This window comes from Triturus cristatus, chromosome 3_2 (assembly GCF_964204655.1).
Source record: "Triturus cristatus chromosome 3_2, aTriCri1.1, whole genome shotgun sequence".
NCBI classification, from domain to species: domain Eukaryota; kingdom Metazoa; phylum Chordata; class Amphibia; order Caudata; family Salamandridae; genus Triturus; species Triturus cristatus.
In genome coordinates, this window is record NC_140584.1 from 1056203276 (window position 1) to 1056230542 (window position 27267).

At 49.3% G+C, this 27267-nt stretch overlaps 1 protein-coding gene across 1 annotated transcript in view; it reads left to right on the forward strand.

Moving 5' to 3' along the window:
• Positions 1 to 19582, forward strand: part of PHKG1 (phosphorylase kinase catalytic subunit gamma 1) — a 276125-nt gene extending 256543 nt beyond the window's left edge. The window contains exons 8-10 of the mRNA XM_085649768.1: positions 8112 to 8265; positions 10273 to 10398; positions 17813 to 19582. Coding sequence (XP_085505894.1) covers positions 8112 to 8265; positions 10273 to 10398; positions 17813 to 18058 — 526 coding nt within the window. The 3' untranslated portion in view covers positions 18059 to 19582. The remainder of the gene's footprint in view (positions 1 to 8111; positions 8266 to 10272; positions 10399 to 17812) is intronic.
• The last annotated feature ends 7685 nt before the right edge of the window (positions 19583 to 27267 follow it).

Sequence of the window (27267 nt, forward strand, 5' to 3'; positions counted from 1 at the left end):
CCAGCATTACAAATCAACTCATACAAAGATTCCAGATCACCCAGAATGCCGCCGCCAGACCCTCATGGGTGAGTAGTCACGCTATATATACCATGCTTGATTGATCCTCAGCATCCCCCACATCACACTCATCATGCCCCACCTCAGAGAGCTACACTGGCTACCAATCTAGAAGCGATGCAAATTAAAATTGCACGCCCACACATACAAAGCCCTCCACAACATTGGACCTGCCTACCTCAACCACCACCTCACCTTCCACCAACCCACCTGGCAACTACGCTCAGCCACATTCCACCTAGTGCAAATACCCTGCATCCGCAGGAGCAAATCAGGAGGACGTTCCTTCTCCTACATCGCTGCCAAATCCCAGAATGACCTTCCACACCACATCAGGATCTACCCATCCCTACTCGAGTTCCACAAGAAACTGAAAACCTGGCTATTCAACTAGGAGCCTAAGCCATCTTCTCATATACTCCAGTGCCTGGATACCCCTCAGGTGATACGCACGCTGTACAAATCCTTTTACAATTCAAGTTTCACTTACTAGGCTGCAGTACAGATTCCTCCGTAGATATAGTTCAGCTAATCAACAAAGGTTGAACCCAGGCCATTATATAATTATTGCACTCAAGGTTTGAATGGCCTTAACATCACATATCACATCATGTCACACATCACATCTGCTCATGAATGTTAATTACGGTTAGAATTAGGTAGCTACCCATGGCTTGTCCTTTGATACCCCTTGCACTGCCCTTCCTACTGTTGGCTTCAGGGGTCATAAACACAACAGTCAGAAAAACAAGTAAGCAGTAGCCTGGAAGTCCTGTTAGTTTCTGAATTTTATACCCTTTGCCCTTCCACTTGAATGAATGAATGAATGAATACAGACTTGTATAGCGCATGGCTACCCGAGGGCATCCCAGCGCTTCCTGTGACATCTTATCACTTACTACTACTTACGGAAAGAGAAAGGTCTTCAACTGCCTCCTAAATCCAAGATAGTCCTGCTCCAGACGAATATGGTGTGTGAGCCGGTTCCACAACATTGCAGCATGGAAAGGAAACCGGCGCCCCCCCATCCTTGCCCGTTTAATCAGAGGAACCACAAGAAGTCGTTTGTTGCTGGATCTATCGGTCCAATATAACTGTACCATGGGCTCAATTATAGGGGGGCCGGCACCTCCAAGTGACTTGTGAATAATACACATAGCCTTGGACCTAATTCTCTCCAGAACTGGAAGCCAATGCAGCTGCCTATGGCTGACCTAGCCGAGCTGCTTTTCGGGGCATTCGTTAGGAGGCGAGCTGCACAATTTTGAACGGTCTGAAGAATCTGTGTGGTTTTTAAAGGCGCTCCCAGATAGATTGCATTTGCGTAGTCCAGCCGTGAAAGAACCAGAGCTTGGACCAGTAGCCACCTCGCCTCGAACGGGAGAAGGGGAAGAATCTTCCTCAACGTCCTGAGGAGGCCATAGCAACTGGCCGCCACTTTCCGCGCCTGGACTGTAAAGTTTAGGTTGCAGTCGAACCATACAGCCAGACTTTTAATCTGAGTCTTGGGGACCGGGGGGGGGCCAAGACAGCTAGGCCACATCGCATCCAAGTTAGCAGGGGGAGCATAGCCTAGGATCATAATTTCCGTCTTGGTCCCATTCAGTTTAAGGAAGGATAATTCCATCCACTGAGAGACCTTCTCCAGGCAGGCAGTCAAGGTTGGCTTACCTCTATCTTGATGACTGAGAGAGACAACCAGTTGGGTATCGTTGGCGTACATAACAGTGCGGATTCCCCAAGGGGCTACCACCTCCGCGAGTGGCCTCAAGTAGATATTAAACATGGTGGGGCTAAGAGAGGAGCCCTGGGGAACCCCACAACGCAGAGGAATCTGACTAGAGAGAGCGTCCTCCTCAAAAACCGCAAATGACCGATCGGCCAAAAAGGACTGCGACCACTTAAGGGCAGTCCCAGCTACTCCTATCTCCCCAAGTCTTTGCATCATAATCTGATGATTCACCGTGTCGAAGGCTGCACTGCGATCTAATAAAATGATCGCAGCACAGCCTCCATTGTCCAAGATCTTTCTTGACTCCTTAACCACCGCAAGCAAGGCCGTCTCCGTGCCCTGATGACGCCTAAAGCCTGTCTGAGTGGGGTGGAGGCGATTATTCTTCTCCAGAAAACCTGCGAGTATTGAGTTGGCATGTTTTTCGGCAATTTTACCGATCCCCGGCAGCAAAGAGATGGGACGATAATTCGCCCAGTCTTCAGGATCTAAATTTGGTTTTTTAAGAAGGGCTTTAACTCTGGCCTGTTTCCAGAGCAACGGCACCTTCCCAGTTCTAAGAGAGGAATTAACTACCTGCAAAATGACTGGGGAAACAATCTCCCAAGCCAAATTAAGAATGGATGGTGGAGCAGGGTCAGCTGGGGACCCAGATTTAAGCTCCCGCAAAAACCTCTGAAAATCCAACAGAGTCAGCGGGGGGAAATCTTCCAGTATGACCTGACAGATAGGTGGTGGCGTACTAATCGTCACAGAAGTCTGAGGAAAAGTGGAGTAGATGGTATCAATTTTCACTCGGAAAAAATCAGCTACTTCCTCACACCGCTTTTGAGCGTCCCCAGGGGCCATGAGAGGAGATGGAAGGGTGAGCAGGGAATTCATAATTTTAAAGATTTTCCTAGGTGAATTGGATGCAGAGGCAATTTTTCCGTGATAATAGATAGGAGGCTTGCGCGTACTTTATTTCATTTTTATAGAGCTTAAGTGACTCTTTATACTTGCCCCTCCCCGCTCCCCGCTCCCGCCACCGCTCCCGCCACCACCGCTGACCCCGCCCCTTTTTTCTTTCTGTTCCCTCCCCGCTCCCGCCTCCCAGCTGCTCCGCCCACTCGCGCACTTCGCCTTAAATGGCGACCGTGCGAACGCGCAGCGGTCACGCGCAGCGGGCGCGCCGATTGTGCGCCGAAGGTGCGCCAAAGGTAAGCCCGTCTACGCCCGTCCGCGCCTGGACCGCGCCCAGTGCCAGGACCCCTGGCCCACGAGGACCCCGACCGACCCGCCTGACGTACACCGCCGCCACCCTCATCGCACTCAACACCGGCCGAGTCCCGGGATGCTGCAGAGCCACCCCACGACACACCCACGGACCCTTCAGCTGCAACACCTGCAAATTCACCTGCATCGGGACCTGCCCGACACCAGCTCCCGCCAAGCCGAGCACCAGCAGCAACCACCTCAAGTGCATCCTGCTCAACACCCGCTCCGTCCACAGACACGCCATCGAACTCTGGAACCTCCTCGACACCACAGCCCCCGACGTCGCCTTCATCACGGAGACCTGGATGAACGCCTCCTCAGCGCCCGACATCGCCATCGCAATCCCTGAAGGTTACAAGATCACCCGGAAGGACCGCAACACCAACCAGGTGGGAGGAGGCATCGCCATCATCCACAAGAACACCATCCGCATCACGACCAGCACCGACAACACCCCACCCTCCGCCGAACACCTGCACTTCCAGATCCACACCGACCCGAAGACCACCCTCAGAGGCACCCTGATCTACCGACCTCCGGGACCACGCACACAATTCAGCGAGGACATCGCCGACTTCGTCAGCCCGCACGCCCTCCCCTCCGCTGACTACATCCTCCTGGGGGACTTCAATTTCCACCTGGAGAACAACAACGACTGCAACACCAGCACCCTGCTCGCCAACCTCGCCAACCTTGGACTCAAGCAGCTGGTGTCCACCCCCACCCACCTCGCCGGACACACACTCAACGCCATCTTCTCATCCAGCAGAGACATCACCTTCAGCCACGCCACAGAACTCCACTGGACAGACCACAGATGCATCCACTTCACCTTCAGAAGAACGACGACCCACCACCAACAGCAACAGGTTGCCCGAAGAAGCTGGAACAAGATCACAGCCGACCAGCTCGCCGCCTCCCTGAGCCAGCACCCTCCGGCCAGCTCAGCGAACCCCAGCCAGGCCGCCGACAACCTCACGAAGTGGATTAGCAACTGCGCAGACGAACTCGCCCCACTGAGGACCCCGCCCAGCAGACCCGGCAGTAAGAGAGCTCCATGGTTCACCGACGAACTCAAGAGCTCCAAGAAGGACTGCCGAGCCCTCGAGAAAGCCTGGAGAAGGGAACCCACGCCGGACAACAGGACCACCCTCAAGCTCGCCACCCGGAAACACCACCAACTGATCCGCATCGCCAAGAAAACAGCTTTCAAAAACCGACTAGACAACAACGCACACAACTGCAAGGAACTCTTCAACATCGTGAAAGAGCTCTCCAACCCCAACGCCGGAAACAACGACATCACCCCTTCGCAAGACCTCTGCAACTCCCTCGCTTCCTACTTCCACAACAAGATCGCGGACATACACGACAGCTTCAGCACTCAACCGACGCACGCCACGACCGCAGGACCTCCACCCACCACCACCCTCCGCGCCTGGACCCCGGTCAACACCGAAGACACCGTCCACACGATGAACTCCGTCCACTCCGGATCTCCTACCGACCCCTGCCCTCACCACGTCTTCAACAAAGCCGACGTTGTCATCGCACCCCACCTGCGGGACATCATCAACACCTCATTCGACACCGCCACCTTCCCCGAGAGCTGGAAGCACGCCGAACTCAGTGCTCTACTGAAGAAACCTACAGCAGATCCCACCGAACTCAAGAATTACCGCCCCATCTCGCTCCTCCCGTTTCCAGCCAAAGTCATCGAGAAGACCGTCAACAAACAGCTGGCCGCCTTCCTCGAGACGAATGGATCCCTCGACCCATCACAGTCCGGTTTCCGTGCCAACCACAGCACCGAGACCGCCCTCATCGCCGCCACCGACGACATCCGAGCCCTGATGGACAACGGGGAAACAGCGGCCCTCATCCTCCTAGACCTCTCCGCGGCTTTCGACACGGTCTGCCACCGCACCCTTGTGCAGCGCCTCAGCAACGTCGGAATCCAGGAGAAGGCGCTGGAATGGATCGTCTCCTTTCTCGACGGAAGAACACAAAGAGTCCGCCTACCACCGTACAAGTCAGAGGCCACCAAAGTCATCTGCGGCGTCCCACAAGGATCCTCACTGAGCCCGACTCTCTTCAACGTCTACATGAGCCCCCTCGCGGCCATCGCACGCCAACACAACCTCAACATAATCTCCTACGCCGACGACACCCAGCTGATCCTCTCCCTGACCAACGAACCCGCCACCGCCAGAGCCAACCTGCACGAGGGGATGAGAGAGGTAGCCGAGTGGATGACGACGAGCCGCCTGAAACTGAACTCAGATAAGACGGAGGTCCTCATCCTGGGCTCCTCGCCCTCCGCCTGGGACGACTCCTGGTGGCCCCCCGCCCTGGGCACCGCACCCAAACCGACGGACCACGCACGCAACCTGGGTTTCATCTTGGACTCCTCCCTCTCCATGACCAAGCAAGTCAACGCCGTCTCCTCGTCATGCTTCAACATCCTGCGCATGCTGCGGAAGATCTTCTGGTGGATCCCCACAGAGACCAGGAAGACCGTCACCCAGGCCCTCGTCACCAGCCGACTGGACTACGGCAACGCACTCTATGCCGGAACCACCGCCAAGATCCAGAAGAGGCTCCAGCGCATCCAGAACGCCTCAGCCAGACTCATCCTCGACATCCCACGACACAGCCACATCTCCGGACACCTAAGAGACCTGCACTGGCTCCCGGTCAACAAGAGAATCACCTTCCGCCTCCTTACCCACGCACACAGAGCTCTCCACGACCAAGGCCCGAGCTACCTCAACAACCGAATCAACTTCTACGCTCCAAACGCCACCTCCGATCCGCCAGCCACGCCCTCGCCGCCGTCCCACGCATCCGCAGAGCCACCACAGGAGGAAGGTCCTTCTCCTACCTGGCCGCCAAGACCTGGAACTCCCTCCCGGCAGACCTGCGCCTGACCCAAGACCACCTCTCCTTCAGGAAGAAGCTCAAGACCTGGCTGTTCGAGCAGTAGCGGCACCCCCCCCCCCCCATAGCGCCTCGAGACCCCACGGGTAGGTAGCGCGCTCTATAAATGTCTTTGATTGATTGATTGATTCTTTCCCGCCTCAGAAAAATCCTTCCTCCATTTCCTTTCCAAATGTTTACAGGATTGCTTAAGCAGTCTAAGTTCCTGGGAGTACCATGCTTTTTTATTGGGGCCAATTCGATGGGAAAGTTCTTTCTTCGGCAAAACAGAGTCCAGGGAGGATTCTAGCCAACTATTAAGATTAGCATTGGCTACCGAAGGATTCGGATGGGGAGGGGGAATAGAGATTGCCAGGTTGGTAACCCAATTTTCCAAGGAAAGTTTAGACCAAATGCGGCCGTTTTTTTAGCTTTAACACATAGTTGTATAGAGTCACAGGCGATGCAGCTGAATGATAATAAAAAGTGATCAGACCAAGGAACCGGAATAGCCTCCCTAAAAACAATATCTGTAAGGTTGGTGAATAGAGGATCAAGAAGATGTCCTAATTCATGGGTGGGGCCATGCACGATTTGCTTAAGTTGGAAAGTTCCCAGCCCCTCAATAAGATCCTGAGAGACGGTAGAGTCCACTTCATCAAGATGTACATTTAAATCACCCAAAATCGAGAAATTAGAGGAAAGACTCGCCCTATTGATGGCAGTATCCAGGAGATTATTACAGAAACTGGCGCATGCTCCAGGGGGGCGATATATCAGGATCCCCGAGAAGGCGCAGGTGGGTGAGAAACATAACTCAAAAGAAAGACTCTCGCAATCGACAAGGGGACTCGTAGTAGATCGACACCTATAAGTATTTCTGTATATAATAGCGATCCCCCCCCATGGCCACTGACCCGATCTTGCCTTAGAATAACATAGTTAGGAGGGAGAGCCTGAACCACATCGGCATCCGAGTCCACGCTGGTCCAGGTCTCCATTAAGAAAAGGGCATCTGGACTCCTTTCTTCAAGGAGTAGATGGATTTCACAAGAGTGCTTAGGTAGGGAGCGACAATTGAGAAGAAGCAGGGAGAGGGGCTTATCCCTGCCCTCCTCAGTTCCCTCCCGGATAGTGGGGTGCCAAACGCTAAACCTGAAGTCACAAAATGGGCAGGAGGTAATCCCCTCATCTACATGCAAGGAATGTTCACACTTACTACTCAAATTGTGTCTGCATCCCAGCAGCTGCTCCCTAGTATAGCGAAGATCCATAATTTCATAAGGGTCAGGGGTTACAGCCCTCAGTCCCGTCCAGGCGCGGACGGGCGCAGACGGGCTTGTCTTGTGCGCGCCTTAGACGCGCCTCCGGTGCGCCCGCTGCGCGGCCACGTCATCGGCCGATTATATGAGTGAGGAAGCGGAAGTGCGTGTCCCCGTCAGCGTCCAGAAAAGCTGGACCGCTTACCTCAAAAGAGCAAAAGGAGTTTTCCCTAAAACTAAACCCCAGTACCCGCGTCTATTTCTCCCACCAGGTAAGTTCAGTGCACAAGAGAGCTGTGGCAGTTACAACATTTACAATTTAAAAACAACACAAAAGTATCGTCATCGCTATTTTCAGCATTAATTTAAAAAGCAGTTAAAGCAACCTCTCGCTTCTGACCGAGATCAGAGCGAGTAGTGTCCTTCATTAGCAAAAAGGAGGCTGTTTACTTGCTAAAAGGGGAACGTGGTATATTTTGTGATGAGTGTGGAAGTCAAAGGATGTGCAATGTCACGTCTGCTAACTGTGGTATTTTTAACGAATAGGTGACGTTACAATGCATGCCATTACATTGCATGCCGTTGCAACGCAAAAGTTTACTCCGACTTTCTGTCTGGGGGGTGCGCTGGAAGTTGGAATAGTTTAATTTTCTATTCCAACTCCAGTGTGTGCAACAGTAGGGAAAGTGTTGGAGTTAAATCCAACACCTTCTACCCACTGCTGCACACCGTTTGCGTTGCAAGACATGCGATATAATGGCATGCGTTGTAATAGTTTCATTGTAAAGGCTGTCTCCCATTTTTAGCTTACAATGCCCATGCTTCTACTTTTTTCAAACTTTGACTTCACTCTAAATAAAAGACATTCATTATGTGTTCAGGTGGAGTTCTGGCGTCATCATGTACACTCTCCTGGCCGGATTGCCTCCCTTCTGGCACAGGAAGCAGATGCTGATGCTGCGGATGATAATGAATGGAGATTATCACTTTGGCTCTCCCGAGTGGGACGATCGTTCTGACACTGTCAAAGATCTGGTAAGTATTAATCTAATATGCCTAAACCCACATAGATATCACAATTTGTCGAGGGGCGTGATGTTGCCATCAGCGGTCCTGTGAAGAGGTCCTGTATCTTATGACTTGTCTGTAAAGAAATCTCTCCAATGCACATCAAGCAGGGGAAACCTCACCCTTATGAAGTAAGAATCAGGATCATTTGATTCCAAGGACTTCCAATAAATGCAGCGAGTTGGTCAATTTTCACTCTGAGGCTGGCATACACTACAGATGGTAAAGGGAGTGGTCAAGATGTAGCTGCATGAAGCCAACCCTTATTCAGCAAGGAAAGAGCCAGGGTTAGGTAAAACAAAATGTCTAAAAGCAATTGGGGTGGTAGAGGCCTTGACGCCACTGCCCTAGTAGTAGCCCATGGGAGAGTTCTCCACCATATCACCTAGTATGTTTCAGCAAAAATGCTGAATGATGTCTGGACTGCCAGGTTATAGCAGTGTGGTAGGTGAGATGGCATTTTAAAAAGCGAAAAAATCTTTGTCAGTGGCATGTTGGGATTTTGTTTTGGGGGTTGTTGTATTTCCTTTCTGGAACCCGTATGCTATCCCTGGTGATCTCAAACGGGAAAACATCAGCTTTGGAATCCCCACCTTACATAGGGCAGACCTGTTAACAACATGACTGTGAATGTCCTGTTGTGGCTGGCCTATCCCAAACGAGTTTCAGATGGTGTCACTGGCTGAGGCTCCATTGTTGGAAATAAAGCAGTTTCTCGATCTTTAAACAAGGCAGTGGACCTGTGAGGGTGGTGGACAGGTCATCCCCTGATTGTTAACGACATCCCAATACCTCACACCCTTAATGTCGCATTTGGAGGCCATCAATGAAGCATCTGTGGCAGGTTATTAATCTCATGTAGCACATGACACAGTCCATTCACTGCCAATGGAGCAATGTAACATGATTTGTTAACTAAGGTAAGCATTTTTAAAAAAACTGTTATAGGGAACAAAATAAGCAATTCAAAAAATGCATTCTCTGGCCCTTGCATAGATGACTTATTTTACTAATGTGTTCAAAGGAAACTCGAACACTATTGAAATTAAAATCAATCACACACACACAAATGTTATCAGTTGGTATGTTGTTGAGACTGATATTGTGGGCAACAAAACCACTAAACTAAAGGAAAGAACAATTTATTTATGGCCTTTAATACACTTAATATGAAGCAAACATCTCTAATACTTTTGAGGGAAACTCTTTCTTAAATCATCGGTTAATGTGGGACAACGCTCACACCTAATTTTAGTAAATGTCTATAAGTTCAGTGTTAAGTGTTGTCTACTCATAGACTAGTTGGATAAAGTGAAGTATGTATAAGTCAGGTCATATTCAGTGAGGAAATGTAACATATGATTTCAAGCTGTGAAAGGTGTGAACATTTTGGGTAATCTAATGAGAAACTGAATTAGCTCTCAAACAAACAATTAAAACAAGAGCTTACAACAAATCTCTTTAAGATCAAATGTCTGAAGTCAGACCTCTCTTCACAATATTGGAAAGCATAGCCATCGTATTCTATGAAGGTAGGAAAATATGTGAAGGTCTAGCAAGTAAAATATGGCAGATTGCAACATGTGCTGAAATCTAAACTTGAAAGCTTTCCTACAACACTTTGATGAGTTTGACAATCTACTTCAAAATTTGAGAACTCATTAAGAGCCATTAAGATTAAAGGTTTGGTTGAGTCCTTCCCCAGATTTTGAAACCTAAGTGGAGCGATCTAGATAGATCTTATCCTGCTCTGGAGAAATATTTTTTTTAATCCAGGAGACTTCTGAACATTTTTAATAGTTTGAGAAAAGGTAAGGAGAATATTTGAAAAAAAGAGAAGGTTGTCATGTTTGCTAGGCACCATCCATCATTCAACAAATCTTTGAGTAAAACGCTCTGTAATGTTCTGGATGGAAAACACATTTCGGGAAGATCATCAGTAACAGTAAATATTTTGATAACTTTTATCCTTAGATTGCACGACTTTTAGTGGTTAACCCTGAAAGACGATTTACGGCAGAAGAAGCTCTTGCTCATCCATTTTTTCAGCAATACGACGTGGAAGAAGTTCGCCACTTTAGTCCTTACAGGAAATTCAAGGTCTGTTCCTAACTTATTGCTGTATCTTTAAACAAAGTTTCTATTTTGTCATTGAATTAATTGAACAGTTATCATTATGTTTTAAAAATTCTGAAATTTGGTCTGCTTCTTCTGTTTTCCTTTATATTCATTGCCATTAGCAATTCCCACAAGATTGTATTCTATTTATTTTGGTTTTATGTTCTGGGTGACAAATGCAATTATGGAGACCTGCTCTGGAGAAACTTTTCTCTCAAACAGGTTATAATATTGCTTTTCGAAATGAATGGCCATTTACCATGTGTAAGACCCAACATGGTGAATGTTGAAAACCTCATAAACCCATGAAGTGTAGAATGGTATTGGAAGGGTGGCCCTTGGAACTCAGCGATCAATATTCATTGCTTTTTTTTACTTCCTTTCTTCAGAATTTATTATAATATATTCCGACTATGCAAGAAAAAAAATAGGTGACTTCACCTTAACACACCCAAACCACAGAATAATAATCAAACTCACCCTAAGGATATAAAGGGAACTATGTGGAATGTGTGAGACCGGGAGCCGCCTGTAGAGGTGGGGGTGGGTAATAGTTTGGGAAACAATGTCACATCATTTATTTCTTTGAGAGGGAGGAGTGGTTAAAAAATTGCATCAAAACAAACACTGTATATGAGGATTCAGGGATACAGCGAAGAAATGTATTGTTTTTTTTTTTTTTTTTTAAACCGTTTATTACAAATCTCAAGAATATACAGGTATGGGCCTACAACCTTCCGGCCGGCCGCTAGGATGACAGGAGCATATGACATACGTTCATAAAACACTTGGTGTTGCAGAGGAGCATAATCAGGAGGTATCAATGCCGTGGGCCATATCAATCAGACCCCACAATACGGTTTCATTTTATACAAACAACAAGAAAAAACCACACCCACAAGGCAACCCGCAATCGACAGTAGCAGCACGTGCTCCCCGAATGGGGGACCCCAAGTAGACACAGGAGTCTAAAGAGGGGAAGGGGAACAGAGCAAGGACTGGGGGAACCCTGTGCCCGGGGCTGGGGGAAGGAGTCAGCTAAGGGGACGGGGCTGGTGAGGCAGCAGGCAGCAGTGGTGGCGCGCAGATACCCCCACGATAGGCGTTCCAGGGGCCCCATACTTTCACCCAAGTCCCAGGCTTACCCCTCGCCACATACACCACCTTTTCTCGAAACATGCACCAGTCCATGTGTTCTTTCCAGGCCGACACCGCCGGGGGCTTCTGGGATCCCCACAGTTGAGCAATATCACGCTTAGCTACCATATATCCCAGAGTCACCCACCACATCTGCGGAGCCGAGTAGTCAGTTGGTTCCCACACATTCAACAGGCACCTCCTCGCTTCAGGCAGCAGCGCGACACGTGTAACCACTCGCAGGACCTCATGCACACCACGCCAAAATCGCTCCACCTTCGGACATTCCCACAAAATATGCAGAAAGGTCGCCAAAGCACCACACCCACGCTTACACAGCCCATCCTCAGCATAGCCCATACGCAGAAGCCTTGGCCCCGTCATGTAGACCCGGTGGAGTATCTTAAGCTGGACGAAGCGAAGGCGAGCCGGTATGGCCACCTCCTTCGGAGAGGCCACCGCGGAGGTCCAGTCCTCGTCGTCCAACTCCAGCCCATCGGCAACCCAGGCCTCTCGGAGGCCAGTTAGCAAGCCCGAGCGGTCATTGATCAGCTTTTTGTAAATAAGGGAGATCGTGCTGTCTGGGACATGGCCATCTAGCACTCTGTCCTCCAGGGGGGAAGACTCCGGGATGGAGGCAACGTCTGGGAAGACGGAGCCCAGTGCATGACGGACCTGCAGGTACCGAAAGTATTCACTGTCCTGCAGCTGAAACTCCGTCTGCAGCATCTCGAATGGTTTAAATCCCCCCCTCGTCCAGAGATCCCCGACTTTACTGATGCCTATCATGTCCCACTTCTCGAAGCCCTTCGAGGTCCACAGGGAGCCCAACCGCTCAGACGCGTATAGTGGTGACGCCCGGGTCAAACGGTCCTTCCACCCCATAGCTGCATTAGCCGCGTGCCATACTCGCACCATGACACGCGTAGGTCCCGTCAGGCGAGCGTCGGGCGCGCCAGAGTAGAGCGCTCGATTGTAGTCGCCACCGGGCAGTAGCATCTTGTCCATTTCAAATGCCGGGTTCAAGGCGGGCCCGTAGAGGCCATGGTTGATTGCAGCTAACTGGGAGGCCCAGTAATACCGTTTAATATCCGGGAGGGCAATCCCCCCGTCGTACCATGGGAGCGTCAACTTCGCCAGGGCAATACGCGGCCTCCCGTCCCAGAACAGGCGGCGCTGTAGACTCTCCACCTCACGGAAGTAGCGCGCCGGGACTAAGTCCATAGTGTTCTGGAGAGCGTACAGGAAGCGTGGCAACGACATCATTTTAAACAGCGCCGCCCGGCCGAGCGGCGAAAGCGGCAGGCGCCGCCAGCGCGCGACGTCCTCCTTCAAGCGCTGGAGGGGGGGAAGTAAGTTCCGCTCGTAGCGGGCCTCCGGGTCCAGAGTAATGTAAACACCCAGGTACCTAAACCCCTGAGCGGCAATCTGTATCGGACAGCCCCGCGGGAGGACGGGAGCCTCCCCGGAGAGCACATACACACATGATTTAGCCCAGTTGATGACAAGGCCTGAGTTGCGGCCAAATGAACGTAAAACATCAACCAGGACTATTAGTGATTTACGTGGGGAGGCTAGGTACAAAAGGATGTCGTCAGCGTATAGGGACACGCGGTCCTCGTACTCGGGGGTCCAACGGAGACCACGGATGGAAGGCTCCCACCGCAGCCACTCCGCCAGGGGCTCCAAGGCCAGCGCAAACAGGAGCGGCGACAAGGGACAGCCCTGCCGCGTGCCCCGACCCAGCTCGAATGGGGCCGACACTCTTCCGTTTACCACCACCTGCGCCAATGGGCCCGAATACAACAATTTGACCCAACTGATGAAACCCGGGCCAAATCCAAACTTCGCCAGCATCGCCCAAATGTATGGCCACTCAAGCGTGTCAAACGCCATGGTGGCGTCTAAGGACGCCAGTATGGCCGGCTCCCGCACGAATGGAACACGTGCGAGCACCCCGTGCAAGCGCCGCAGATTAAGGGCTGTGTTGCGATGGGGAATAAAGCCGGACTGGTCTTGATGGACCAGATCGCCCACCACGCCGACCAGCCGATTGGCCAGCACCTTGGCAAGAATTTTGGGCTCCGCATTTAAGAGCGAGATAGGCCGATAGGATGTAACCCGGTCCCGAGGTCTCCCTTCCTTGTGGATCACCACGATTGTAGCCAGACGCTGGTCCAGGGGGAGGGAGCCCAGCGAGTGGGCCACCAGGAACATCGCGCGAAGGTGGGGTGCCAATGCATCCGGTCGCAACTTATACAACTCGATAGGGATGCCATTCGGGCCCATGGCCTTGCCAGAGGAGACCGAGCGTATGGCGAGGGCAATTTCGTCGGAGGTGGGAGCGGCATCCAACGACACCCTGTCCTCCTCCGAAAGGGAAGGGAGCGCGATATCCCTAAGCAGGGCATGGGAATCCTCCTCCGAGCAGGGAGAAACCGGGGAATACACTTCACGGAAATAATCCGCGAAACAGGAGACAATTTCTTCTGGCTCGGTTACACTCACACCATCCATCCTCTCAATCAGCGGGACCACACGATTCGCTCTCTCCTTTTTATCCAACCACGCGAGCAGTTTACCAGCCTTATCACCCACATCATACAGTCGCCCCTGTTGCTCCCTACTGAGGCCCCTGGCCGCCTCCGTGACGAGGGCCCTGTAGGCCGCCTGCTTAAGCTGTAGGACATGTAGCGCAGCATCTGTCACCCCACCCTCTAGATCACCCTCCAATTCGACAATTTCGGCCTCCACCCGGGTCACCTCCTCCCGCTCGCGCCTCCGGGCATGGGAAATAAGGGATAGGGCCTCCCCTCTGAGAACTGTCTTGAAGGCTTCCCACAGGGAGATAGCCGAAGGGACGGACCCCACATTCTCATCGAAGTATCGCTGTAAGGATTTAATCAAGTCAGCGCGAATGATGGGGTCGCGCAAGTACCAAGCATTGATTGGAACTACCCTGCCCTCACCCCTCGGGCAGACATCAATGTGTAACAGGAGCGGGGAGTGATCTGAAATACCCCGCGCCAAATGGCGCACCTCTCCTACCCTCCCAACATAGGCCGCCGGGACAAGGACATAATCAAGCCGTGAGAGGCTACCATGGGCCCCCGAGTGGAAAGTGTACTGCAGCTGCGTGGGATGTTTTAAGCGCCAGCAGTCCACCAATCCCAGTGTATCCAAGAGGCCGGACAGCCACGCCTGTGCCCGGGGGAGGTCCCTAGGGGGGTGACGATCCACAGTCCCAGAAACCACCGCATTGAAGTCCCCCCCAACCACCAGAAGCCCCCCCGGAAGGCCAAGGAGGAGGCGCCCCAGGTCTGCAAAAGTGTTCGACTGTAGCCCCGGTGGGACGTATACTGATACAAAGACAACTACTTTGCCCTCCATTCTCCCCACCAAGACAGTGTATCGTCCCCTATCATCATGGAGCACCTCATCAATTTCCAACGGGAGCGAGTTCTTCACCATGATGCCCACACCCCGTGAGCCCGACGTGAAGCCCGAGTGGGCCACTAAACGGTAGCCACGCCGATTCATGGCACAAAAAGAATTACCAATAAGGTGTGTCTCCTGCAGAAAGACTACATCGGGTGAGATTCGTTTCAAATACTGCAGGACCACACCTCGTTTGATCCTATCCCCCAGTCCATTAACGTTCCAAGACAACAAAGTCAAGTCCCTACCCCCCATCACACACAAAAGCCATCATTCGTCCCCCGGAGAGCACCTTAAGACCAATACAAAAAAGGGTTTGCCTTGTGGTAAAAACGTACAACACCCCACCCCAACCCACCCACCCCAACGGAACTCCCCCCTCCCTGCACCCCTGCATGAGCCCAAACAGCCCCCCCAAAGTGCAGTGTGCCTGTCGCCCCATAGATGGTTAAACTAACTAAGCCCCCAGAGGAGGAGGGAGAACCCCCAAGAGACCCCACACGACCTCCACAGGAGGGGAACTTACTCGAACAGACGAACAGTCCAAAGTGACATCAATTTTGTCCAGAGCGAGGCCTAATATTAGTCCCTCAGTCCTGATCCGGCGAGCCCTCTCCCCCAACCGCTCCCCCCCCACCCCCCCGAGCCCGATCCCCAGACAAAGTATCCAGCCAGTCCCCAGCCGCTTCGGGACGATCAAAAAAGTGTGTGCGGCCATCCACCTCCACCCGCAACTTAGCTGGGAAAAGCATCGCATACTTGAGGTTAAGGTCCCGTAGACGACGTTTGACTCCGAGAAAGCTCAGTCTCTGCTTTTGGACCGCTGGAGTGAAATCCGGATAAAAATTGATGTCCATGTTGTCGAGTCTGACCGGTCCCTGTAGTCTGGAGGATTGCAGAATAGCATCTCTGTCCCGAAAGTTGAAGATCCGGGCAATAAGAGGCCTCGGAGGGGCTCCGGTCTTAGGCCTTCCCCCGGGAACCCTGTGGGCCCGTTCCACCGCGAAGAATTTACTCAGCCCCCGGGGCTGGAGATGAGTGAGAATCAAGTCCTCCACGAATAGGTCCGCCGCCGCCTCCTCACGTCCCTCAGGCACCCCGATAATGCGGACATTGTTCCTCCGGGCCCGACCCTCGGAATCCTCCAAGCGGCGGTCCATCAGCGCACTCGCCTGGCCAAGCCGGCGCACCTCCTTTTGGAGGGTCGCCACATCTGTCGTGAGGCCCGATGTGGTGTGGGCCAAAGAATCGACCCGATCATTGGTCTTGGATAGATCGGCCCTCACCAAGCCAACATCCACGAGGACCGAGTCTATCTTCTGCGCCAGTGTATCAAAACGCTGGCCCACCGAGGCCTTCATCTCGGCGATAGCACCCATGACATCCCGCAGGGTCAGATCCGCGGGCAGAGCAGGAGCATCAGCCGGGCCCTGAGGGGACCCACGCGGCACCTCAGGAGATCCCTTCTGGAGGGTGTAGCGGTCCATGCTGTTAGACTGCTGGGCTGCGCCACGTCGAGTCGATTTCACCTTTGCCCGGTCACCATCTTGCTTTGTGGACATGGTTCCAGTCCCCCGATCGTGCCAATCACATCGTAAAGGGCAGGCAAGCCGGGTCACGGGCTCCGGGGGGGGGGCACCACAGACCTGCGGGGTGGATCACAGCCGGCGGGCCGGCAAGGTACCCCAACGAGGCCACACCACCTCACAGTGCCCCGCGACACAACCTCGCCAAGACAGCAAGGAGGGTGCAAAAGCGAAAGTGAAAGTGTGGGGTACGCGAGTCGCCGAGCCCTGCCCGCCGCTGTTGTTCACTTTGTCTCCGGATAGCCCCACAGATCTAATCCGGGGTCCGGCGTGGAGAAGGCCGCAAACCTCGATCGATGTTCCCGCCGGTGTCCGAGGTCCAATTTGAAAGCGGAAAACGGGTGCCACCTCAGCTCGGGCTCACCAAAACAGTCCCCTCATCTAGGACAGGATATTGTCAGGATATGTGTAGGAGGTCACGGAGGTCCTCGGGAGCCTCGCACCTACGCGGCCATCTTGGTTGCGCGCTAGGCTCCTCCCCCAAGAAATGTATTGTTAATGACAGCAGTTTTGTCAAAATTGTTATCTGGTATGAAAGAAAGTGAATTTAAAGAAATCTCCACATTAAGTGAGCGGGGACTCAAGAAGTTTGTTATTGATCCCGACGTAATTGAATTATGTAAGTTAAGGATCTTTCCATAGGTTTTGAAATCGGTGTGCATCAACAGATTGTAAATCTATATAACATGGCTAGAGGTTGTTTGTAGCATAAAGTCCTTAGAGAACTAGCAGATGTTTAACTGTTTTCAAGAAAGTTGTGGTTTGATATGCTCCTGATATGCCGGCCCCACCGTAGAAGCGTTATTTTAATATGATCACATGGTATCATGCAAGGTACTCGGATAGAGGTAGAATTTTGGACTAGTTGCAGGACATAGAAATCATATTACTTGGACTTGACAAAATATCTTTAACTTTTTGAAAATTAATTATTGATACCATTTCAACATGTTAAATACATTTTAAACAGATTGAGCAGGATTTACCACAATACTGTTGTTTAATTGAAGTCAGCAGACTTCAACAGAACGCATATAGGGCGGGGTCCATGCTAAAGGTTCAGAATGATCACTGACTCTGTAAGTTCTATTTACCTTCAATTTATGTCAATGTGTCTGATGTGGATATCCTGAAAATCTGGCATTGATACAGCCATCCTGACCCAACCCTAGTTTAAGATCTTACAGAATTCCTTGAAACACAAAGTTGACCTGTATGAATCCCTCTTCCTTTAGGTGGTCTGCCTGACAGTGCTAGCATCGGTGCGGATCTATCATTACTACCGGAGAGTGAAGCCGCTCACGAAGGAGATCGTACTGCGTGATCCATACGCACTGAAGCCCATCCGGAAACTGATCGATGCCTGTGCCTTCCGCCTCTATGGACACTGGGTCAAAAAGGGCCAGCAGCAGAACCGGGCAGCCCTCTTCGAGAACACCCCAAAGGCCATCCTGCTCTCTCTAGCGGCAGAAGAATTATAACCTTGGCCTAACCATGAGTAGCCTCTGTAGGAATCTTGTACAGTTTCAATAAGCAGAATATTTATTGAAGATTTGTAATTTATTTGAATCAAAATATGGTATACTTGTTTAAATACATTTCATTCACCGCATACAACATAGTCAATGAAAGACTGACCTGGAGTTTAGGTTTCATTATTGATAAGGCAATTTACTTTCTGGAAAGTCTAGACGTCCATTGAATGTATGCCAACATGTCAGTGTTTAATAAGTGAAATAGCAACTCCTACTGCTTAATTTATGTTAGCTATGACCCTTCTGACAAGTGGGCTTGGGTGTGGGTATATTGAAGTGAAGTGAAATGCAGCAAGCACTGGCAAAGCCAATACATCTGTATGATTTCAGATTGGGTGGATGTTTGTTGTAGGCACTGCAGTGCTGGATATAATAATGGAAGACATTAATTAGCCGCTAGGAATGTAGGAAATGGAGGAAACTGAGTTTTCAGTATCATTGTGGCTTATGTAACAGTAATAAAGAAAACAGTGTTTTTTCCTCACACTTAGATAGTTCTTATTTTAAAAGTGCTGCTTTTGTTATTATAGAAAAACAGCAAAAATAGTTTGCTCCTAGATTTGCCCTGGTACTATGTCAAATTTAATATGAGACAGACAGACAGCCAGTTCGAAAGATTGCTAGACAGCCCGCAGTCTGTCAGGGCGGCAGAGAATTTTATGTCTGTCATCCTGACTAACTCCTGTTTGCCTAATCTAGAGATCACCACCTGCCCCGCAATCATCATTGTGCTTAGGAGTCTCCAGCATGGCGGCTCTTGTAAAGGCACTGAAAGTTTGGTGAGCGACCACCATGTTTCAGTTAGCAGCACACCAAATGTATTTTTTTTAAAACAACAAATAATTAATGATCCAACAGTGGGTGTGGCTAGACCTTGTGTCGTTCGTGGCGGTCCCTGCGGTTGCCACCTGCAACTGCCGCAGGTAAGGGGGGGCGCTTCCCCCAAAACCTGTGCCTCCTGGGGTGGACCGCCCACCCCACAACCCCCCTTTGCTATGCCACTGTGAGCCACACACCCTGGGAGGAAACTCCCAGGGTGTCAGGGTCATTAGTAGCTTTTTTGTATTCAGGACCAGCAGGTTTTCCCTGGCGGTCCTGAACAAAACAAAATAACATCAGACCGTCCACTCTAAAAAGGGAGGGTGGTCTAATGTTCTTTCATCAACAGACACTACTCCGTGAGGCCCCCCACGTAGGTATCCGAGGGCGGAGCCAGCAGTGGCATGGACATCAGAAACCTGACAGTGCATTTGAGTCATAACAGAGTGAGTAGACTAAGGGCTTGAAGGACAATGTACTCCACCACGTTTATGGCAGAAGACCCTGTCCACCAAACACTAAATCAGGCTCCAACTTGACAGAAAAACTGGTTTTCTCATGTTCCGGTTGAATATGAATTAGAAATGATAAAAATTTGATTTGCTCAATTTTTGCATCAAATAAAAGTGGCCTAATACGGCATTAAGTTCATGTTTTTTAATGCCCCTGTTTTTGGATTTATTTTAAATGGTTAAAAATGCACAGACATTAATAATGAGCTGGCTTTCACATTAAGTAAGCAAGTGTGTTTTAAAAAATGAAGTGGGTAAATATGGGGGCCTTGTTTTAACAATATACTTGTTCACCTCTGCAGTGCATATGGTTGGCATACAGACATACGCTGGTTCGTAGAGGCACAGCAGGTTGGTGACTGCTAGCTGCGGTGCCTGAACAGAGCAGCGATGGATAATGTTTTCTGAAACGTTGTAGCTCACAAACCATTGACATGTTCAAACATGAATACTTCCACATGAAAGCATAGTTATCGCCCTGAGACTATGACCATGGATTGATTCGAGGTGACCTCAAGATGGCGGCTCCCAAGTCTTGCAAGAGCACAGTTCTGGGGGTATCTCTTAAGACTTTGGGGTGGCCATCTTGAAGGGCCCAGTCTGCGAAGATAAAAGTCAGTATGATGCCCATCTTATGGTTAGGCTCTCACTTGAGTCATGCGGACAAGACTAAAATTAGGGCAGAATGAAGGGTGTGAAAAATAACAAGGTACGTGAACAAAAAGGAGGGACGTCCTGTGACCCTACATCTTTCACACAAAAGCATATGACTCCATTTCAAAAATTCAAAAAATATTAACTGCCAAAACATAGCCATATCCTACTTGACAAGGCTAAAATAGTCTCAGAAAGGAAGGATTCAATTTTAAAGCAATGTACGTAAAATAACTACTAAACCCCTATTTGAAATTAGATGATTAAAAGTATGTAAATGTACCACAATATTTGTCATGTTTCAGTCAAATCATGCACAAACACATTTAAAAAAAACATGAGACTTGAGAAGAATTAAACTGCTATTACAGGCTTTTCCTGACTATTCTTCAACTAAGCATTATTTTTTATGAGGGAAGCCTTTATTTGAAGATGGGTTCATGCGTTCACCAAATTGTCCCTTCAAGCTGATTCTTCTCTTCAAAACAATACACATCATGCAGCCTCAGGCACTACAGTGACAACGCTAGGAGGTGATATCATACACATGACGGCCAAAAGCATGACAGTGGGGGGAAAATAATCTCCTGAAGCCCCTTCTAAGTGTATTTGGAAAGAAAACAACAAAAGGTTTTACATAGCACTACATTTTTCCCTATGGATGAAGCCCCTCTCTTACATCCCCAGCAAGTCTGAGAGTGCTATGTTCCCATTTCCATCGCAGAATGGGAGACACTCCAGCCCTTGGATGGAGTAAATTTCTGACCCTTTTTTGGGATCAAAAGGGGTCAGTGTGAAGTTTGGAAAGGGGTTAGTGGGGAGTTTGGGAATGATAATAATAATAATTCCAGATTGGTAAAGCGCAACTTATCAACCCTAAGGGTATCCAGGCCCTGGGGCCATCGGGGAGATTAAGTGAGCTATTGCCCAGAGTCAAATGATGCTGAGCTGAGCTGCCCCTGGCGATCGAACCGTGAGCCTCGTGCTCCGGAGTCAGCCGCTCTTACCGCTGCGCCACACCTCTCCCATCCACTCACTCCAATGTTTGTGGATGTTCACAAGCATGGAAGGCAAACCATGCCTCGGAGAGCCTACATTCAATGGCTTGAGGGCCATTTACTACTAAAGTTTTCTTTGCATTAATGGCAGAGAAATCTGTAGTAGTAAATGCATACGTCTGCCTGGAATTCCTTCGTAAATTCGTGGCAGGCACTGGGCAAGCATGAAAAAGGTAAATCTGGTCACACAACCAAATTCGTCTTTGTGAGTAGAGTCCAACATGCATAACAGACAGGTATCTAATATATACATCTTTTTTAAATAAGGAGGGCCATGCTGCAGATAGTATGGGGCACTTGTTCAAATTTCAAATGAACTATATTCATTTTACATAAGTATGTATGAAACACAACTAATTTAAAAGCATCCATTTTCTTAAAACTGCTCAGAAATGCACATTCTGAATAATAATGTTTCATGAACAATGTATACTAATGTGTTTTCGAAATAGAGCTGCTGCTTAGATTTTAAAAGGATAGTATGGCATACTTTTTATTTTTTTTCAAATAGTTTAATTTAACAAAAGTGTCCCTCCAGGCTGCAGTCAGACCAGTAGCAGGCAGAGAAACAAGATTCAGAAAATAGTTATTACAGTGGCTGTAGTATATGGCGTCAAGTAAATTAATGAGTGAGGGGTTTAGTATTTTGCCTGAGTGACGAACACACCAATTCCCAATAATGAATAAAAAGGGACAAATACATTAAAGAAAATATACCAAAAAAATGAGAATTTTGGATCCTTCTATAAACTCTCAGATATCCAGAGGAAAATCTGTAGGGGAGCTTTGTCTTTCTTTATGGTCCATCCATACGTCCTCCCATCTATCTGTTCTAGCTAAAAATAAAAAAAAGTAAAGCAAGGTGTGGTGTGGTGTGCTGTGCTCTGTTTTTAATGGGTGTGCAGAATGTTTGCTGATGGCCATCTCAGCTGCCTGCGAAACCGGTGTGAATACTTAAAAAAAACAATGAACTACTAATGGAGGATTGTAGGAAGAGTGGACCCAGATCCAGCATTGACTCAGTGCCCTATGTAAGTTGCAGAGCATGGAAAGTAGACTTCAACACATTGTGTGACCTTGGAGTAATCCCTTTATCTCCTTGTGTCTATGTTCCCTCATCTGTAAACATTAAAAGCGCCTAGAAACTAGCAGGTTTTAATCGTTATCTGGAAATGTGAACATTAACATTCACTAGTGCTGTTGAGAACAAATGTGATGGTGCAAATAAATACCCAGAAAGTCAAAATACCTCCCCCGCACCACTTTGAGTCATATCACCAAGGCACCCTGTGAGTGAAGAAAGTAAGTATGACTGATCTATGAAGTGTTCAAGATTGGAGGTTTGGTGTCAGGGGTTGTTCTCTTAAGTACTTTTTGTAAAAGGGACAAAGTCTGGACTTTACACAGTATTTAAAAAAAATCCTCAAAGCGAAATGTCTTCCTTTTTCTACCTTTCTTCCTCTTCTGTTCCTCCCTCGCTTTATTTGCCTGCCTCTCTTCTTCCCTCTCAGGTTTCATTATTTCTTTCTCTATCACCATTACTGTACTAAGATCCATCACCTGCCTGTTTGTAGGCGGCTTCTGCAAACGCAAGAGGCTCAACCAGCGCTAAGTTGACTGTTTAGTGTGACCAGCCTGCTGGGCTGTCGGCCCCATTGGCAGGCCCTGCTGTAGCTGCTGAGGTGGTGGGTACACTTCCCCACTGCAACGGGAATAAGATGGCGACAGGTGGTTAAAGTTTGAGAGCCTTTCTTCCTTGAGTGCATGGAGTACAGGAGGTGTTAATTAAAGCTAGACCCCAACCTGTTGAAGAATTGAACCAGCTTTTGGTGATCAACCCAAGCCCAACATTATGAAATAGCGAATCCGATATGCCGAACAAGCTGTGAACAGTAATCTGGCAATCATTTTTATAAATTCAGAATGACCAAGTGATGGACGGAATGCTGAACAATATCAAACACTCACCCCCAGTACAGAGATCTGGGCCTAAATCTATCATTTTTTGCTCATCAGACTATTCCAGTTTAGACCCAGCCATATGCAAATCAGTCTTCACCCTGCTCCCCATGAGAGCAGTCCAGCCCGAACTGTCAGGCCAGGTCCTCCTCAGACCGGTAACAAGCATCCTAGGACCGATTTCAGGGTATCACCCCTCATCAGTCAGAATAGCTTGACTCCGGTTGCATGGTGAGCATGGGACCCACGTCTGGGCATATCCGTCCCACCTAAGCCGACAAATGCAAACAAGCATTTGCAATGCAATAGGTCTCGCATTTACGAGATTTTGAAAGCTACTGGAATTCTAAATGACAATACCTTTCTTTTTTGTGTTTTGAAAACCTGCAAGCGGTGCATAAACACGGCCTTTCTACTTGTAGTCCTTGATTACTTAATAGCACTAAGATATTTTGTTTTGGGAAGTGTTTGTTAACGCTGTACAAATAGCCTTTTAGAAATCATGATTATTATTATTAATATTAAGGAGGCTCTTCCTGCCCTGAGAGTGAAGGAAGCTTGCCTGCTGCTGTCTGTGCTATATCCTGTGTGAGAGAAACCACAGTGCTGCTGCCTATGGTGTTCTATTCTATATGTGAGAGACTGCTGCTATCTGTGCTGCAACAGTTCTCTATGCAAGGGATGGATGTGTGTGTGTGTGTGTGTGTGTGTGTGTACAGTAGTGCTGCTGTCTGTGCTGTACTTGTTCTTTATGTGAGAGAAGCTTGCCCTGCTGCTGCCTGTACTGTACCTGTTGTTTATGCAAGGGATGCTTGCACTGACATTGTCTGTGCTGTATCTGTTCTTTCGGTTAAGGAAGATTGCACTGGTGCTGTGTGTGCTTTACCTGTTCTTTAGGTTAAGGACGGTTGCATTGATCCTGCCGGTGCTACATCTTTGTGTGTGTGAGAAACCAGTAGTGCTGCTGTCTGTGCTGTACCTGTTCTCTATGTGACAGAAGCTTGCACTGCTGCTTCCTATGCTGTACCTGCTCTCTATGGGAGGGACACATGAACTGATGCAGTCTGTGCTATATTGTGTGTGTGTGTGTGCGTGAGAGAGAGAGAAACCAGTAGTGATGCTGTCTGTGCTGTTTGTGAGGGAAACTTGCACTGTTGCCTGTCCTTTAGGTTAAGGAAACTAGCACTGCTGCCGCCAGTGCTGTACAAGTTCTTTAGTTTAAAGAAGCTTGCACTGATGCTGCCTCTGCTGTGCATGTCCTTTAGGTTAAGGAAACTAGCACTGCTTCTGCCAGTGCTGTACCTGTTCTTTAGGGTAAGGAAGCTTGCACTGATGCTGCCTGTTCTATATCTGTGTGTGTGTGAGAGAGAAACCAGTAGAGCTGCTGTCTGTGCTGTACTATTCTCTATGTGAGGGAAGCTTGCACTGCTGCTGTCTGTACTGTACCTATTCTTTAGGTTAAGGAAGCTTGCGCTGATGCTGACTGTGCTGTACCTGTTCTCTAAGCAAGGGTAGCTTGTAGTGTTGAAGCCTGCACTGTACCTGTACTCTATGCGAGGGTAGCTTACACTGCTGCTGCCTGTGCTGTTGCTGTTCCCCATGCGAGGGAAGCTTGAACTAATGCTATCTATGCTGTATGTATTCTCTCTGTGAGAGAGGCTTGCACTGCTGCTGACTGTACTATACATGTTCTCTATGGGGCGGAAGCTTGGACTGATGCTGCCTTTAATGTACCTGTTCTATGTGTGAGAGACGCTTGAGCTGATATTATCTGTGCTGTACTATTCTCTATATGATGGAAGCTTGCACTGCTGCTGTCCTGTGTTATACCTGTTCTCTGTGCAAGGGGTGCTTGCACTGACATGGTCTGTGCTGTACCTATTCGGTATGAGGAGAGAGGCTTGCATTAATGCTACCTGTGCTGTACCATTTCTCTATGTGAGGTAAACTTGGATTAATCCTGTCTGTACTGTCTCTGCTCTCTACGTGAGAAAAGATTGTAGTTCTGCTGCCTCTGCCAGGCCTGCTCTCTATGGGAGGGAAGCTTGCAGTGCTACTGTCTGTACCGTACCTGCTCTCTACAGGAGGGAAAATTGCAAATCTGCTGACTGTGCTGTCCTTTCTGTATCAAAGAGAAGCATGTACTTCGCTTTGTGAGGCAAGCTTGTAGTGCTGCTGTCTGTACTGTATGTGCTATCTGTGGGAGGGATGCTTGCACTGCTGCTGCTGCCTGTATTGTACCAGCTCTCTACAGGAGGGAGACTTGCATTACTGCTGCTGGCAGTGCTCTCCTTTCTGTATTGCAAGAGAAGCTTGTAGTTCTCTGTGTGAGGGAAGCTTGCACTTCTGCTGACTGTACTTGTTCTCTACGAGATGGAAGCTTGGACTGATACTACACGTGCTGTTCTCTATGTCAGGGAAGCTTGCAGCGCTGCCAACTGTACTGTACATGCTCTCTACGGGAAGGTAGCTTGCACTGTTGCTAAGTGTACTGTACCTGCAATACAGGGACGCTTGGACTGATGCTGCCTGTGCTACACCTATTCTTTGAGAGGAAAGCTTGCACTGCTGCTGACTATAGTGTCTGTTCTGTCTGAGAGGGAAGCTTGCGGTGCTTTGCCTGCGCTGTATTTATAATGTGCCGATGGAAGCTTGCATTGCCTACTCTCTGCCTCTTTGTGCTCACATCGAAGCACTGTTCTTGTTCTTTCTGCTTCTGCCAGGTCTAAAATACAGAGTTCTTTGCCATCAGTTCACAGCATGTGCTGTACTCTGAATAAAGACCTTATATTCTCCCGCCCAGCAAAAAAGTCTGTTTCCTCTTCTCCAGCATCTAGCACCAGTACCTTGTCTTTCCCGTCCGTCACCACAGTCTGGCCCCCACCACTTCAAGCTCCTCCCCCATGCTCCCCAAGATGTGAGGTGTCAGAGCTCCTGGCCTCATTACTGGCGACTTCAAAGCACTCGCCAAGAAAACAGAAAACACGCAAGAGATACCAACCCTGTTAATTAGACGAGATAGAAAATGCCAAAATGTTGCTAAATTTTGTTTTCTGAGCGTTTGAAGCACATATGTCGGACTTTATGTCTGGATAGACAGACTTGGGGGAGGGGGATATGCCCCCCTCTCAGGCGCCTGACATCCTTCACCCTTTAACAGAGAAAGGGCTTTTGCATATGTACCCTGATTCCAAAGGAGTGTGTGGGGTTGCTCTGTTCATCTCATTCCCAAAACACGTTTAACAGACAGCCGTCCGTCGTTTGCTGGGGGATACGCCCCCTGTGCAGAGCATTCTATGGGGGGTATGGGGGCTATGCTCCAAGTGAACAAAGATACATAAGTTATCAAGCACCATTTAAAATAAAACATTGTTTCCACGTATGTAGCAATAAGGATGAAAATGCCCCCGTTTCTGTTATTTTAACGTTTATAAATAAAAAAGAAATCTCTCAACCATGTCAAATGCAATTTTGCGCCGCACGTCTGGATTACCTCTTCAGCTGGGGCATGGGTGGGTGTTACTTTTTGCAGGTCGTTGTTTCCCTGCAAGGACTGTTTGTTTCACAGCTGCTGTGAGTATGCAGGTCGGCTGCTTTCCCTCAAGTAGGGAGGGTGAAAAAACTCCTTTTCTTATCAGAGGCAGGGCGGGCAATGTCAGTGAGAGCCGATGAGCATGAGATGGCACGACCCAGCCCACCCCTTCACTATCTCAACTTGTCTGCTCCAGAGACTTAAGCAGGGCAGGCAGGGCCGTTTCTAGGTGTTTTGCCACCCTAGGCGAGAATTGAAAAATGCCACCCCCTCCCTTTTACTACCATCACTCTCTCCCCCTGTCATCCAGGCTAGAAGAATTAATGCATTAGATATTAAAGAACTCCCCTCCCCTTTTAACTTGGGTCCAAGCCACTGGGAGGACCCCAGTTGAAACTCTTCCCTAGAACCTTTAAGCAGGCAGCAGTATACGACGACCGTTGATGCACATCTGCAATAATGGGTAATAACTTATAGGTACTGTCGAACATCAGGCATGCCAAGCTTCGCCTCTCATGGCGCCGGCGGTACCACTTCATAATATTGTCCGATTCCATGTGTAAAACCTGGGCTCCATCCATCCATCCGACATTTCACCAACAGCATCTGCCATGACACATC